This window comes from Brachyhypopomus gauderio, chromosome 21 (genome assembly GCF_052324685.1).
Source record: "Brachyhypopomus gauderio isolate BG-103 chromosome 21, BGAUD_0.2, whole genome shotgun sequence".
NCBI classification, from domain to species: domain Eukaryota; kingdom Metazoa; phylum Chordata; class Actinopteri; order Gymnotiformes; family Hypopomidae; genus Brachyhypopomus; species Brachyhypopomus gauderio.
The window spans coordinates 9,802,629-9,819,426 of record NC_135231.1 but is presented as its reverse complement, the minus strand read 5'-3'; the positions used below and the strand labels follow the sequence as shown (position 1 = coordinate 9,819,426).

The following is a 16,798-nucleotide window of genomic DNA, read 5'->3' as shown; positions in this document are numbered from 1 at the left end:
ACATTTACATGTTCTTAATACATCTGAATTACATTTGAAATGTTTTTCCATCTCATGTATCCAGTAGAGGGCGCACTATCGCATCACAACAACATGTATAACGGTGCCTCATTTGGGAACTTGTATGAGCTAATAGAAAATCTCCACAAACCTAGCACAGCCCGAACACCAACCCATGTGTGTGTGTGTCTAGCCTGCTTTTCCTTTATATCAAATTAGTCAATTGCATCAAAATCACCATATAACATATGTAACACCATATGACAGAGGAAACACCACAGATATCTGCACAGATATATCAACCAATTTATTCAGTTACATTTCCACATTTTTCACTGGCAAATGGCAAAGACAAATAAACTGATCATTACCAACAATACTACACTGCTCACATTTTCTAGTAGATTTTACGCTCGATACTTGAGGAATATCATGTGTAATACTAGTCTACCATTTAATTTTCCATTTTGTTTTCAACTCAGTTTAGTACTCCTCTCCCTCTTCCTCTCCTTCTCCCTCAATGGAGTCAACACCGACCTCTTCATAATCCTTCTCCAGGGCGGCCATGTCCTCCCTGGCCTCAGAGAACTCTCCCTCCTCCATCCCCTCCCCCACATACCAGTGCACGAAGGCCCTCTTGGCGTACATCAGGTCAAACTTGTGGTCCAGACGGGCCCAGGCCTCAGCGATGGCCGTGGTGTTGCTCAGCATACACACGGCCCTCTGCACCTTGGCCAGGTCTCCACCTGGAACCACGGTGGGGGGCTGGTAGTTGATGCCCACCTTGAAACCAGTGGGGCACCAGTCCACAAACTGGATGGTGCGCTTGGTCTTGATGGTGGCAATAGCAGCATTCACGTCTTTGGGCACCACATCGCCACGGTACAACAGGCAGCAAGCCATGTACTTGCCGTGACGTGGATCGCATTTCACCATCTGATTGGCTGGCTCAAAGCAAGCGTTGGTGATTTCAGACACAGAGAGCTGCTCGTGGTAAGCTTTCTCTGCAGATATGACGGGAGCATAGGTAGCCAGGGGGAAATGAATACGGGGATAGGGCACCAAGTTGGTCTGGAATTCAGTTAGATCAACATTGAGGGCACCATCAAATCGGAGGGAGGCGGTGATTGAGGACACAATCTGACTAATAAGCCTGTTTAGGTTGGTGTAGGTAGGGCGCTCAATGTCAAGGTTCCTACGGCAGATATCATAGATGGCCTCATTGTCCACCATGAAGGCACAGTCAGAGTGCTCTAGGGTGGTGTGGGTGGTCAGGATGGAGTTGTAGGGCTCTACCACAGCAGTAGACACCTGGGGAGCTGGGTAGATGGAGAACTCCAGTTTGGACTTCTTCCCATAGTCAACAGACAGGCGCTCCATCAGCAGAGAGGTGAAACCAGAACCGGTACCACCACCAAAGCTGTGGAAGACCAGGAAGCCCTGAAGACCTGTGCACTGGTCAGCCTATGGTGGAAATGGAAAGAAAAAGAGAAAAAAGACAGACCGTCAGTAAAATAACATCTCCATAGTGTTTAATGACTATTCACAGACACTTACCAGTTTGCGGATCCTGTCCAAAACCAGATCAATAATTTCCTTGCCAATGGTGTAGTGTCCACGGGCGTAGTTGTTAGCAGCATCTTCCTTTCCTGTGATGAGCTGCTCTGGGTGGAACAGCTGACGGTAAGTTCCTGTGCGGACCTCATCTGGGGACGCAGATGGCATGAATTAGATGAGAGAACTTGAACATGACTGAGGTCAAGGAGTTATACGTTTAATTATATTTAGGAGACCAGATTCTGAGCAGCAGTATCTTAATCCTACCTATGACAGTGGGCTCCAGATCCACAAACACAGCCCTAGGGACGTGTTTTCCAGCGCCGGTCTCACTGAAGAAGGTGTTGAAAGAATCGTCTCCTCCTCCGATGGTCTTGTCACTGGGCATCTGCCCATCTGGCTGGATACCGTGTTCAAGACAGTAGAGCTCCCAGCAGGCATTACCAATCTGGACACCAGCCTGACCCACGTGGATGGAGATGCACTCACGCTGTGGAGTGAGAGAGGAAGAAAGTAAATTGTAATTGTGGACTGAATTATAATTACAATTACAAACAAATTGGTATGCATTAAATCAAAACAACAACTAGCTCAGGAAATAATGGTTCAATAAGAGGAATAATAAATTGTACCTCAAATACAGGACATGTAATGAAGCAATGTTTTTAACAGGTGCAGAAAACCCTGTATTCACGGTGAATGATCTAGTACAAAGCGTGCCAGGATTGAGCCTCACCCACACAGCACAATTCAGCACAAGCTGGCAAACTGGCCAAGCGCTTTCGGTTGGAGATCCCTCATAAAAGGAATCTCGATATTTCTTCCCCTTTTCTAAAGCCTCTTACTGTCAAACAAGAACAAAATGGCTGACAGGCACTTACTCCTATTTTGACAGCTAGAGGCAAAACACACAAGGAAGATCCTCCTTAAAGGGAAGATTTGCATCTTTAAAAGGACAACCAGGTTAAACACAGCCTACGCTGTCTCATAGCCCCACAGAACAAAAGACGGTGTGAATAAAGGTAACAAAGGCATTTGACAGCATTAAACCAGTATACAGTAAACATGACAATCATCAAACCAACCAGGCTCAAACTGAAATGTTACATCCCCTGAGGACATGAGCAGTTGTCAAATGTAACCACAAGGAAGTGGCAAGCCATACCAGACATAAAGGACTGGTAGACAACTGGACTCCCCACCCAGTCTGCTCCTCTGGGGAGTGGAGGAGGGGTGGATGGTTGCACATTTCAAGAATGTTCTTGCATTTGTTTGAATGGAAACAAATAACCATTGCCAACATAAAAAGGGTTGATTCAGTCAAGAGGACAATTAAACCCAATTATGCACCGATTCCATTATCAAAGGAACTATCCAAAATGAGATCTATAATCACAGACCTGACCCAATACAGACCTACAATCACACATCGTGTTAGTCAGACATTGTGGTAATATCCGCAGGAATATAAGAAGGGCTTTTATTTTTATTTTTATTATTAGAGAAAATTTTTCATCCAGCTTGAATAACAAATGGTGAGGTGGAATAATGTTTGCTATTGTTAAGTAACTGTAATTTGGGCCATAAATAATGTTTGACATGAACGTGTCAAGCTCATTGCTGTCTAGAGGACAATGAATGAATGAAAGTTAATGTATTGTCATGTATTTGTCAAACTGTACCCTTCCTGAAGCTGTTAACAAAATAATTTTGGAAGTGTTATAAATATATGTTTAAATCGACGTTTCTGTCTGTCGAGACAGTGTACCGTTGTGTTTCAGCCACCACCTCCATCTTAGACAAAAAAGACGCGCCCAGTCTCGCAGAAGAGCCGCTCAAACCTTTGGGTTTGAATCCGATGATTCGTGAATTAAACGAAAGTCGAACAGATGAACAACAAAATAATCAATTAACTGCGAAAACGAAATTACTCACCATTGTTTTTTAGAGGATAAACCAGCAACCTGAAGAGAGAAGCAGACGTCCTGTGTTGACAGCGCGTTAGTGTGCGGTGGTGGCAGCCCAACCCGGTCCGATCACGATGGAGGAGGAGGAGGAGGAGGAGGAGGAGGAGGAGGAGGAGCGCGCAGGTCCGTGGTGTAGGATGGTGGACAACATCTGCCTATCAGATCTCCACCGAACCTCCGCAGTCCGGTGCCCATTGGATCCGCAGCGGTGGGAGGACGGGACCTGCCCTGCTGGGTCCGGTTCCGAAGACTAACGCACCTGATCTAACGTAGAGCAGACGTGTTGGACTAAATCCTGCAGGAAGGAAGATTTGCGGGAGAAACCGTGGCCACATTTTCGTTCAGTTTTGTACATTTTTGTCATTCTACGTAAGGTTACCAAAGCCTAAGACGCACTGAGCAAATACATCTATAGGCCGTTGAAAATTAATAGGTCATATTCTGCATATCGGGTTAATAGGTCATATTCTGCAAGTCTCTGCAAAATTAATAGGTCATATTCTGCAAGTTTCAGGTAAAAAAGGGGGAAATCCCAGTGCATAGCATAAATCCGTTTAACATTAACATAAACTCACTATTGTCATACACTGCAGATTCTGATATTAAACTGTATGTGTTGTCTGTGAAAATAGGTAAGTTGTCAGACACAACACTGAAATTATGCGATAACGTGCAGTACTGGAGGCGAAATATCAGATGCTGTGCTGAAGAATTAGGTTTTCTGTATTAACAGCGTAGGCTACTGTAAGACCAGATCTGATTTAAAATGCAAAATGGCTGAATGCGGTCATTGTGGCCAATGCTATCAGTCCGGTCTCAGCTCATGTTCAGCCCATGAAAGCTCCTCCCCCTGTTCTCCCTGTCCTAGATTTGGCCTAAATGATGTAATCTTCTTGTCACATGATTGCTTGTCACTGAATCAACTTCTTTTTTGCTGTGTAAGGGTGCAGTACATATCCGTGTGTTATTACATGTGAAGAACCATACACTGGATCTTTAAAACTGTTATTTCTTGGAGATTTCCTAATGTGTGACCTTTGAAGATTGCATGTTCTACATGATATCTGTGAAGAAAACTATGTGGAAGCTGTGGTGAGTCTGCTAAACTGAATTTGCATGACTCTGCAGGTCGACCAGTGGGGTGAGGACATTTGAGCACACAGTGCAGCTTTGGATACATCTCCCCCCCCCCCCCCCCCCCCCCCACAGCAGCCGTGGGGGTTTTTGGCAAGCCTGTGCATTCAGACTCTGATTTCATCATCTCCCAGAGTCCAAATGCATCACTTTGTTTTGTTGTTTATCTTGCTTTGTGAATATGTGGGAGCTTCAAGTGTCAGGTAATTCGATTTAGAGAACGCCGAATTATCCGGTTTTGTTTTAGTCAATTGCAACTACATCCACATATATTGCATCATACTAAACTGTGCAAAAGGAATGCAATAAGAATGTCAGTTGTCGGACAGCTGTAGAAGACACATAGCACAAATGTGAAGATGCCCAACTCGAGCCAGACATTCCCCAGCTAGGGTCCTAGCAGCTGGGATACCAAGAGAAACTCAGACAGCCATGGAGTTGAGAATATGATGTGGGAATGAGCAGCAGCAGTTGTTGCCCACGGAGATCGAACCTCCAACATAAACCACCATCTCCTGTTGACATTTAGTGCCACAATGCAACCCACAGCAAATAATGATTTAGATGAACTTTCTAACATAACTGAAATAGTCTTCCTGTAAATGTGTACAGGATTCTGGAATGATCTATATATATTTATATATACAGTATATGGATGGTCACATCTATATTATAGTCCGGTGATCCCACACAAGAATTCATGTTATGCAGAAAGAACAATTCAGTGTTTATTCAACGTTCTCCTTTGTTGCTCTGTCTCTTGCTAACCCTTTCCACAGTCGTGAAGCCCTTAGGATGTCCACATTAAGCAGTAACGGCAGATCTACCAGAACCTACCAGAACCTACCAGAACCTACCAGAACCTGAACTCTGGCTGCCTCCGGAGGATGGCTTTGACACGACAGAATGTCTAATGTTTTCAGAAGGGAAGACCAAGAAGAGCTGAATTTGTTTCTTTCATTTCCTTTTATTTGCTAATACATGCACCACATCACATTCGCTGTTGCTTTTGTACAGCAGAATTCAGGAAGAATGAAAAAGTCTGTCTTCTAAATGGGTGGAAATGACATCAGACATTGGCAACAAAGTGGTATATATAGGGGACACATGAACAGCGGATTCTTTTCACTGAAGACTCCTCATACACAAGAGCATATGAATGTGCTGCTCGTTTTGGAAAGTGCCCAAGCGTAAAGGCAAGGAAGATGAATATATCACAGAGAGACTAGAATGTTTTGTGGCAATTTATAACTGCATAACTATGTATCATGGGTAAAACATTCATTACCATTATGTGTTGTTAGCAACAAGCCAGTAAATATTGAAAAAATTGTTTTAGGCAAGTAAACTGTAGAATTAATAGGCTTTAAATAATAAACAAAATTAGCATCAGACTGATCAACTGCTCTTATATGGTAACCCCGAAGAAGAGAGACAAAGAAAACAAAAGCTACTGCCATAGCTTGTGGCAGATGGCAGGATGAAATTCTCTTGGGTAGGGTGTCAACTTTCAGACCTAGCCCAATCTGATTGTTCAGCTCCCAAATTTTGCTCATTAAAATATAGAATATTTACCTCTCTTATGTTGCACTGAGAGGAAAATCCATTTTACAAATCTTACATATTTAAGTTAATGAACTTTGCAGGAACATCTCACATTGCTAGAAATGCCATCATCATCTCAGGAACATGTACCTTCCTGATGGAGTCACGGCAGTCTTTATGACAAGAGAGCCTATATAATGTTGTATTTGTGATATAAAACTATGTCCTTGTAGTTAGAAAATGTATTTACATGTTACCCTTCAGGGGGGCAGCTGCATCGTGCCCCAGGGAGCTTGGTCATGTGATCTCCAAGTACTGGTAGTTAATGTGGGTTTGTGTATAATCTCCAGGATACTGCCTGGTTACTAGGCAACATCCTTATTCATCACCTAGCAACAGAGGGGCCTGGGAAGAGGCCTTGGGGGTTGGGTGTCTGCTACTCCCCTGCCCTGCTCATCCCTTCTATGACCTCACAATACTCACAACTCATAGAATGTTCTAAGGCTCCAAAATGGGGCTTTTCACTTGCATCAATTGATGAACTAGAGTTTTGAGATTCCCAATTGGTGACAATGCTTGAGGTATTTTGAAAATATTAAACACATTAAAGCTACATATTCAATGTAAAACCAAAAAATAAAAGAGTAAAATAAGTATAAAAGATACATTAAAAAGCCAAGCCAATAAAATAAAAATACAAATACAAATGTAAAGCACCTATTTCAAGGATATTATTCAAAGAATCTGTTCATACATTTGAATACAATATTATTAAACATCCATCAAAACGCAACAGTACTGAAGATTGCATGAACATGATTACAACCCTTTAAGTTATTTTACTTACTAAGTTATCATTGGGAAATGGGAGAGTAAAGTTACAGTGAAAGATGCTCAGACCCATAAATGTATTTTAACCTCTGCTCATCAAGGCTTATCTAGTTTAAATACAAAAAAATAGTGTGGGGTCTATGGAGCATAGAATACTTGTTCTGTAATTGATGCTCTCTGGTCTGTAAAGAAGTGTGGTCAGAATGAGAAAATATCTGTAAATCAGATTTCTCCATTCTACGTTTTTCCCCGCTGGTCCATCCGCCATATTCAAATGAAGGGCGTTTCAGTAATCTTCTGTCAACTAAATATAAATGCGCTAAAATGTTGGAGTCACTGTTTGAGATGGTAGCTGGGCGAGGCTCCGGGAGGGGCCTTTTCATTCCTGATCTTTTTCATCCAATAGTAAATAAGCTTTTTCTTTAACTAGGCAGAATTTTGGAGCAGAGACCAATAAGAATTGGGTTAGACGCAGTCGCTAGGGCAACCCTTCTATATATTGGGAGACCCATCCATTCAAGGCTATTATTCTTACATCGACGCCTTAGCTGTCGCACTGTAAGACATCTCTGCGAAGAACTTCATTCCACCCAGACTAGAAAGACTACTAGGAACAATGGTAAGCAGTTTTTATATGTAATTTTCAAATGCAAAATGTAGATTTAATTGTATGTACCGTACTGTCCATTATTGTTGCTTTATTTGTAGGCCACGCAAAAATGAAATCAGTCCTAATTTCCGACCCAGATAATAAAATGTCCTACAATTCCAAACCCTCAAAATGTTTTAGGAATTCACGATATGGTCACATCAGTCGACATAAATTTAATGTAGACTATCTTTTAAGAAAAATTTGATATGTTAAAATAACTCGATAGTTAGGGGTGGAATACACAGACGAAACTGTAATGACAGACCAGTTTGTGAAATGATAACGGGACCGCTACGAGACAACAAAGACGGCGGTGTGAGCAGAATAAATGATCGGGGTGTAACCGGCTCCGCACTGTCCGGTCGGCGTCACCATACCGGCGGAAAAATGTTGCCGAGCGCCTCCCTGAGGATACATCGGATTCTCAACGTCCCGTTATATTTGCTTGGGTTTGCAATAATAAGTATGTCGTCTGTCTTGCATCTTGTATGGAAAATAGTTGAACTCGACATTTTTTTCTACCCCTATGAACAGCTATCAAATTTCCACAAAGGATCTGTAGTGGTCATGCAATATTTATGCTGGTCAGCACCCATTAATGGATGCTGTATCTTTACTAGACGGCCATCCTCTGTGCCTGAGGGGGTGGTAGGTCCCCAGTGAGTTGTTGCGATTCCCTGCCTCGCTGACAATGGACTAAAAATGTATAATTAACTCCACCTCAACCTTCGGGGCATTTTGTATTCTCACTACAGACTCATACATTTAACATGTTTTCCAAATCTTATTTTTCTAAAGACCTTCAACTTCAAATGTTTAATTATAAAGCTACCTGCGCATGATTCACATTGGATTCTGTTTTAATAGCTATAGTACTTTGATCATTATCTAGGGTAGATATTTAGACTCAAGTGGATATTTGGACTGCATCTGAATATGTCAGCTATTTGTTAACTATAGCTAGGGTCTGTTAGAGAAACATGTTGTTAATGTTGTTTAATAATGCTCTTTTAAAATATATATTTTTCTTTTTCCACAGCGTGAGTGCATCTCCATCCACGTGGGTCAGGCTGGTGTCCAGATTGGTAATGCCTGCTGGGAGCTCTACTGTCTTGAACACGGTATCCAGCCAGATGGGCAGATGCCCAGTGACAAGACCATCGGAGGAGGAGACGATTCTTTCAACACCTTCTTCAGTGAGACCGGCGCTGGAAAACACGTCCCTAGGGCTGTGTTTGTGGATCTGGAGCCCACTGTCATAGGTAGGATTAAGATACTGCTGCTCAGAATCTAGTCTCCTAAATATAATTAAACGTATAACTCCTTGACCTCAGCCATGTTCAAGTTCTCTAGTCTAATTCATGCCATCTGCGTCCCCAGATGAGGTCCGCACAGGAACTTACCGTCAGCTGTTCCACCCAGAGCAGCTCATCACAGGAAAGGAAGATGCTGCTAACAACTACGCCCGTGGACACTACACCATTGGCAAGGAAATTATTGATCTGGTTTTGGACAGGATCCGCAAACTGGTAAGTGTCTGTGAATGATCTAATAGTCATAGTGTTGAACAGTAACACAATGGAGATGTTCTCCTTTTAATTACATCTTTTTCATTTCTTTCTCTCCACAGGCTGACCAGTGCACAGGTCTTCAGGGGTTCCTGGTCTTCCACAGCTTTGGTGGTGGTACCGGTTCTGGTTTCACCTCTCTGCTGATGGAGCGCCTGTCTGTTGACTATGGGAAGAAGTCCAAACTGGAGTTCTCCATCTACCCAGCTCCCCAGGTGTCTACTGCTGTGGTAGAGCCCTACAACTCCATCCTGACCACCCACACCACCCTAGAGCACTCTGACTGTGCCTTCATGGTGGACAATGAGGCCATCTATGATATCTGCCGTAGGAACCTTGACATTGAGCGCCCTACCTACACCAACCTGAATAGATTGATAGGTCAGATTGTGTCCTCCATTACTGCCTCCCTCCGATTTGATGGTGCCCTCAATGTTGATCTAACTGAATTCCAGACCAACTTGGTGCCCTATCCCCGTATTCATTTCCCCCTGGCTACCTATGCTCCCGTCATATCTGCAGAGAAAGCTTACCATGAGCAGCTCTCTGTGTCTGAAATCACCAACGCTTGCTTTGAGCCAGCCAATCAGATGGTGAAATGCGATCCACGTCACGGCAAGTACATGGCTTGCTGCCTGTTGTACCGTGGCGATGTGGTGCCCAAAGACGTGAATGCTGCTATTGCCACCATCAAGACCAAGCGCTCCATCCAGTTTGTGGACTGGTGCCCCACTGGTTTCAAGGTGGGCATCAACTACCAGCCCCCCACCGTGGTTCCAGGTGGAGACCTGGCCAAGGTGCAGAGGGCCGTGTGTATGCTGAGCAACACCACGGCCATCGCTGAGGCCTGGGCCCGTCTGGACCACAAGTTTGACCTGATGTACGCCAAGAGGGCCTTCGTGCACTGGTATGTGGGGGAGGGGATGGAGGAGGGAGAGTTCTCTGAGGCCAGGGAGGACATGGCCGCCCTGGAGAAGGATTATGAAGAGGTCGGTGTTGACTCCATTGAGGGAGAAGGAGAGGAAGAGGGAGAGGAGTACTAAAGGGAAGAAGTATAGAAATGTGCCTCTTGAGAGGGGATTAAAATCTTACGGCAAATAACAACATTGTCTAAATGAATTGGATGAACAACTATAAATAAAGTTCCATTTTAGCAAAACTCACCATTTAGTTGTCCTTATTTGACTTTATAGAGGTTTGTTGATTCAAGAAAGAGATAAAAGCCATTAAAAGCAATACATACATTTCATGAATAAGCTAATCATTTGTATTCTTGTAGTAAAACCATTTAAATCAACTCCTAGCAGTCCTAGTCAGTACCAGTTTGTGAGGAGGGGGTTTAGCTATCTAGCTATATGGCTAACACAGAAATCTCATTGTAGAGTGATACACTTTTTTTGCTCAATGATTCTTTCCAAAAATGAAAAGAATAGAAATAATTTCTTTCTTCAAATGGATATTATTGATTAGGGTGACCATATTTTCATATTTTCATTTGTGAAAACCAGGACACCTTGAAGCTGGGGGGGGGGGGGGGGGGGGCACATATACTGTGGCATGCACTCACTTAACATAGGCACACGTAACCCTACAATAACATGATATTTACAGTTGGTTTATTAAAAATGCTTTTCAGTAAAAGTCAACAACGAAAACTCCAATAACAAATGATAGTTCAATGAAGGTAATTTAAAAATCAGGACATTTCCTCACTTAAAAAAATTCGGGACAGGATGTGAAATACGGTCATGTCCCGGATAATACGGACGTTTGGTCACCCTATTATTGATATATTTTAGCCAGCAGTACGTGGGTCATTCCAGGATTTTGGTACATTTCAGGGGTGGTCACTTCTGAAAATTTGATCTTCAATTTGATCATTTTAAATCATATATTTATAATCTACAGGTTATAAACTATCAAAAAGTTTGATTCGTCAAGCTCAGATATGGAAGACGCTTTTTCGTTATTAGATTGGTGTGCAGTAAATTGGTATGCAGTAACAGGGTTGCGACTAACAGGGTTGCAAATTTAGGCTAAGTTGTGGTCAACCCCAGGAATAGATGCTTATTGTAAAATTTAGCTATGTATACAAGATCAAGGACAAATATCGTTATATAAGTATATAAAGTAAATTTTGACTCTACTAAATATTAGTCTTACAATATGGGGAACAGTGTTGCATTCACTGAGTGACACACACAACTTGGACAAACATATTTGGAAAAAAACCTTGAAAATTGTTAGAGCACTTACCATTTTTCTTGCCATGTGGGCAGGAAATGCCCTTGTGATGCAACTTCCTTTGTGCCAGTACACAAATATTTTTAACCCTTTCTCTGCCAGATAAAATTCCTTATGGTAACAGGGCTGCACGCATGTTGTGGATCACAACTTAATAGTGTAAAAACTGTGACATGCAATACAATGTAGACCAAAGAAGTTGTTTTCATAAGTAAAGGACATGCATGCCAACAATATACAAGAGGAAGTCATTTATTTAGAGCTTATTTTAATTGTTAAATTTGGCAAAGGAGTTGGTCACTCAATGTGTGGGACAAGAGAAAACGGCCATTTTTTGAGGTGGTTCAAAGGTATTCGGTCTTTTGAATAATATCTAAGGCGCTTATTTTTCCACCAAATTTTACAGTTTGTCTTATAACAAGTACATTGTAAAAAAAATAGTAATTTAGATATTTTGGATATGTACATTTGAAAGTTAAGTGGTGGGACAGGAAATGTACCAAAATCCTGGAATGACCCACATACCCGACTGTCAAAGTCGTCCAGTCAGATGCTCCATTGTCCAGTGTGCTGGGTTGCAGACGTGTGCTCATAGATAGTGTTAATGTGATTGTCCGCTAGGGGCGCTGTCCTCTTCACTGCAATGCGCCACACAACGGAGACTATGCTTCATTATATAGCTAAAATATGTCAATAATATCAATTTAAAGAAACGCACAATTTCTAATCTTGGTATGCGTTAATAATGTTCTTGCTTGTGTGTATAATTTTAAATGAATTTATATGGAAAGCGCGCTATTATTCAAAAGTTAAAACGTACCAATGGGGTGTCGCATTCCACTGGCAGCCCAATGGAGAAACGACTTGAACACACACGACCGCCGCCTCGTCCCCGCCTCGATGACGACGGACTCAAACTGTATAAATAACCCCACCCCAAGTTCACAAGCACTCCGTATTCTCACTACAGACTCATAAAAGTCTAGCGGTGAGACTTGTACATTTAACATCCTTCCCCAAATCTTCTCGTACTACGTTAAAGCTTCAGCTTCAGAATGGTAAGTGTACCGCTACCTAGACGTGATACGCCGTAGGATCAGTGTTTTATTTTATTTATTTATACCAAAGTAACATCCTTACTATGGTACTCTGAACGTTATGTAGTGTATTTATTTCAAAGATTTCCAGACAAGTATTTATGGTGTAGAGTGAATCCTAAGCATGTAGTATTGTTAGATTGGATCTTCGTTAGACTTTTGTTAGATTGGGCCTCGTTACCTATAATTATTTATATAATTTCTACACAATAAAACTAACCCGGATAGCTGATATTAGGCCAAGAAAGCAAGTTAGGCAAGTCATCACAAAAATAATGAATAAAATATCTATCGTCACTTGCTTTTAATACAATAGTATTTGCGATCGTCATCGCATTAAAATGTTATTTCGAATTTCCGATCATGAGTTTGGAGGAAAAGATACTTTAGTGGCGGTCAGGAAATGCGTCTGTACCACGTGGTCATCAGAATGAGTCAGGACCACGTGATCATCAGGAAACGAGTCGGTACCACGTGGTCATTGACCCGACAAATTCCAGAGCGCTTATATCAGGGGTTGAGGCGTATAATACGTGCCTCATGACCGGACTGAACACTGAAATCCCGAAGAACTTAGTAACCGTGTTTAATTTTTAAATTCTTTTATATATATATATATATATATATATATATATATATATATATATATATATATATATATATATATATATATATATATATATATATATATATATATAAACAAACGCTGAATACACACTTCTCCTTATAAATGACAAAAATACACAAGTTGAAATAGATGAGCGTGTTAAGTGTAACCATGAGAAAACCAACATGTGGGCAAAACTTTAAAATTGATCTGTTTAAATTAGTCTATGGGACCCCTTTCAAGCGTGTCAAAGTCCGGTAGAACAGGTCAAGCAGTACACCTAAACCAGCACACCTAGCTTACTGCTTTTCCCCTCACCTGTCGCTACAGAAAAGTCTTTGCTGGTTTAGCAACTGGTAAATGATCACATTAGTGTGAGCTGTGAGCCTTAACTCGTATCAGTTCCGTCAAGGTTAGTACTAAAAACCTTCGTGGCTGTATTGTGTAAATATCAGGAGTTATCAGGCTGCTTGTAGCATATTTCATACCTAAAAACTAACTGAAATAAAAACTAAATATATTAATCATGTGCACCAATAAGCCATTAGGAATATGTAAAAAAATAAAAATAAATAAAATATAATAAAAAAAATCCCTCTGTCCACAGCGTGAGTGCATCTCCATCCACGTGGGTCAGGCTGGTGTCCAGATTGGTAATGCCTGCTGGGAGCTCTACTGTCTTGAACATGGTATCCAGCCGGATGGGCAGATGCCCAGTGACAAGACCATCGGAGGAGGAGACGATTCTTTCAACACCTTCTTCAGTGAGACCGGCGCTGGAAAACACGTCCCTAGGGCTGTGTTTGTGGATCTGGAGCCCACTGTCATAGGTAGGATTATAATAATAATAATAATAATACATTTTATTTGATGCGGCCTTTGACACTCAAGGTCACCTTACATAATCTAAAATGTGACTAATAAATAAAACAACCAAACAGAGAGACAGTATTCAACAAACAATGGATAAAATGAAGTCACATGTTCTAGGCAACTCTAAATATAATTAAACATGGAACTACTTGATCTCAGCCATGTCTAAGTTCCTCGTCCAATTCATTGTGTTTGTGTCCCCAGATGAGGTCCGCAGTGGAATATACCGTCAGCTGTTCCACCCAGAGCAGCTCATAACAGGAAAGGAAGATGCTGCTAACAACTACGCCCGTGGACACTACACCATTGGCAAGGAGCTGATTGACCTGGTACTGGACAGAATCCGCAAACTGGTGAGTGTCTGTGAATGCTTGAATAGTCACTGAGCAATAACATTATGGAGATGTCCTTTTCTGACACTTTAAAAACATTTTTTTCCACCACAGGCTGACCAGTGCACAGGTCTTCAGGGTTTCCTGGTCTTCCACAGCTTTGGTGGTGGTACCGGTTCTGGTTTCACCTCTCTGCTGATGGAGCGCCTGTCTGTTGACTATGGGAAGAAGTCCAAACTGGAGTTCTCCATCTACCCAGCTCCCCAGGTGTCTACTGCTGTGGTAGAGCCCTACAACTCCATCCTGACCACCCACACCACCCTAGAGCACTCTGACTGTGCCTTCATGGTGGACAATGAGGCCATCTATGATATCTGCCGTAGGAACCTGGACATTGAACGCCCAAGCTATACCAACCTAAACAGGCTTATTAGTCAGATTGTGTCCTCAATCACCGCCTCCCTCCGATTTGATGGTGCCCTCAATGTTGATCTAACTGAATTCCAGACCAACTTGGTGCCCTATCCCCGTATTCATTTCCCCCTGGCTACCTATGCTCCCGTCATATCTGCAGAGAAAGCTTACCACGAGCAGCTCTCTGTGTCTGAAATCACCAACGCTTGCTTTGAGCCAGCCAATCAGATGGTGAAATGCGATCCACGTCACGGCAAGTACATGGCTTGCTGCCTGTTGTACCGTGGCGATGTGGTGCCCAAAGACGTGAATGCTGCTATTGCCACCATCAAGACCAAACGCTCCATCCAGTTTGTGGACTGGTGCCCCACTGGTTTCAAGGTGGGCATCAACTACCAGCCCCCCACCGTGGTTCCAGGTGGAGACCTGGCCAAGGTGCAGAGGGCCGTGTGTATGCTGAGCAACACCACGGCCATCGCTGAGGCCTGGGCCCGTCTGGACCACAAGTTTGACCTGATGTACGCCAAGAGGGCCTTCGTGCACTGGTATGTGGGGGAGGGGATGGAGGAGGGAGAGTTCTCTGAGGCCAGGGAGGACATGGCCGCCCTGGAGAAGGATTATGAAGAGGTCGGTGCAGACAGTATTGAGGAAGAGGAGGAAGGAGAGGAATACTAGAGTGGGTGTTCATTTGCCGTTTCCTAACCTAGTCTTGTCCATTTTATGTGTTTTTTTTCTATCCTTTATTGCTCAGCTCTTGTCTAAATGAAATAAAGATTGGAAAATATACCTTGATCTGACGTTTGGGTATCAAGTTTCTACACATCACTGGTCATTTCATCTGCATATATAATGGGCTTGGTCCTGAAGCCATTTGCAGCTTCTGTATCATGATCCATTGTGTTCTTTTAAAAATGGGCTTCAGCCATCCATATATATTCCCATGTCTTAAATGGGTCAAAGTTTGTTTAACTTGAGGCATATTCTGCAGTTTTCCCCACATGCGATGAAGTGGCACGCCTCCCTTTGATCCTGGTGAATATTTGGTGAGTGGTCGTTTATCGTTTGTAAATAAATGAGCTGAAGCCAAAATGGATGCAAGAGTGGTAGTTCAAAAGTGGTTTCCTTCTTGTAGGGTTGACTGTCCACTGCCTCGCCCCCTCCTACCGAATTTGGTCACAGAAGGTTGCGTGTACTTTGAGCAGGAGGAGTACTCTCAATGTAGTTGAAGTGACCACTGTATGGCAGGTGGATATTCAGTGATCTGTTCATTGGTCCAGGGCTTAGAGGGCAGTGTTGAGCTACAAATGTTTGTAATCTGTCTTAGATATCCAAGCGCATGGACTATATTGCCAAAAGTATTCGCTCACCTTCCTTAACTTGCATATGAGATTAAGTAACGTCCCATTCCTAATCCATAGGGCTCAAAATGATGTTGGGCCACAATTTGCTGCTAGAACAGCTTCCACTGTTGTGGGAAGGCTGTCCCCAAGGTTTAGGAGTGTGGTTATGGGGATTTTTGACCATTTTCCCAGAAGCGCATTTCTGAGGTCACATACTGATGTTGGACGAGAAGGCCTGGCTCTCAGTCTCCAATCTAATCCATCCCAAAGGTGTTCTATCGGATTGAGGTCAGGACTCCGTGCAGGCCAGTCAAGTTTATCCACACAGGACTCTGCCATCCATGTCTTTATGGACCTTGCTTTGTGCACTGGTGCAGTCATATTGGAAGAGGAAGGGTCTAGCTCCAAACTGTTCTCTCAAAGTTGGGAGCATGGAATTGTCCAAAATGTCTTGGTATGCCGAAGCATTCGGAGTTCCTTTCACTGGAACTAAGGGGCCAAGCCCACCTGAAAGACAAAACCACACCATAATCCCTCCTCCTCCAAACTTTACACCTGGCACAGTGCAGTCAGACAAGTACCGTTCTGGCAACTTCCAAACTCACTCATCCATCAGATTTCCAGATGGAGAAGCGTG

The 16,798-nt window shown here is 42.7% G+C and overlaps 3 protein-coding genes across 3 annotated transcripts; 2 read left to right on the top strand and 1 right to left on the bottom strand.

Annotated features, from left to right (window-relative positions):
• Positions 1–286: 286 nt before the first annotated feature.
• LOC143484743 (tubulin alpha chain) lies at positions 287–3,652 on the bottom strand. The gene is made up of 4 exons (XM_076983632.1): positions 3,493–3,652; positions 1,825–2,047; positions 1,558–1,706; positions 287–1,464 (listed from the first exon to the last, which is right to left on the bottom strand). The coding sequence occupies exons 1-4, from the start codon at positions 3,493–3,495 to the stop codon at positions 484–486; spliced, it is 1,356 nt and encodes a 451-aa protein (XP_076839747.1). The 5' UTR covers positions 3,496–3,652; the 3' UTR covers positions 287–483.
• A 3,848-nt stretch (positions 3,653–7,500) lies between these two features.
• On the top strand, positions 7,501–10,417 carry LOC143484742 (tubulin alpha chain-like). The gene is made up of 4 exons (XM_076983631.1): positions 7,501–7,653; positions 8,726–8,948; positions 9,067–9,215; positions 9,317–10,417. The coding sequence occupies exons 1-4, from the start codon at positions 7,651–7,653 to the stop codon at positions 10,295–10,297; spliced, it is 1,356 nt and encodes a 451-aa protein (XP_076839746.1). The 5' UTR covers positions 7,501–7,650; the 3' UTR covers positions 10,298–10,417.
• A 1,992-nt stretch (positions 10,418–12,409) lies between these two features.
• LOC143484745 (tubulin alpha chain-like) lies at positions 12,410–15,613 on the top strand. Its single transcript, XM_076983634.1, has 4 exons — positions 12,410–12,556; positions 13,810–14,032; positions 14,280–14,428; positions 14,522–15,613. The coding sequence occupies exons 1-4, from the start codon at positions 12,554–12,556 to the stop codon at positions 15,494–15,496; spliced, it is 1,350 nt and encodes a 449-aa protein (XP_076839749.1). The 5' UTR covers positions 12,410–12,553; the 3' UTR covers positions 15,497–15,613.
• Positions 15,614–16,798: the final 1,185 nt, after the last annotated feature.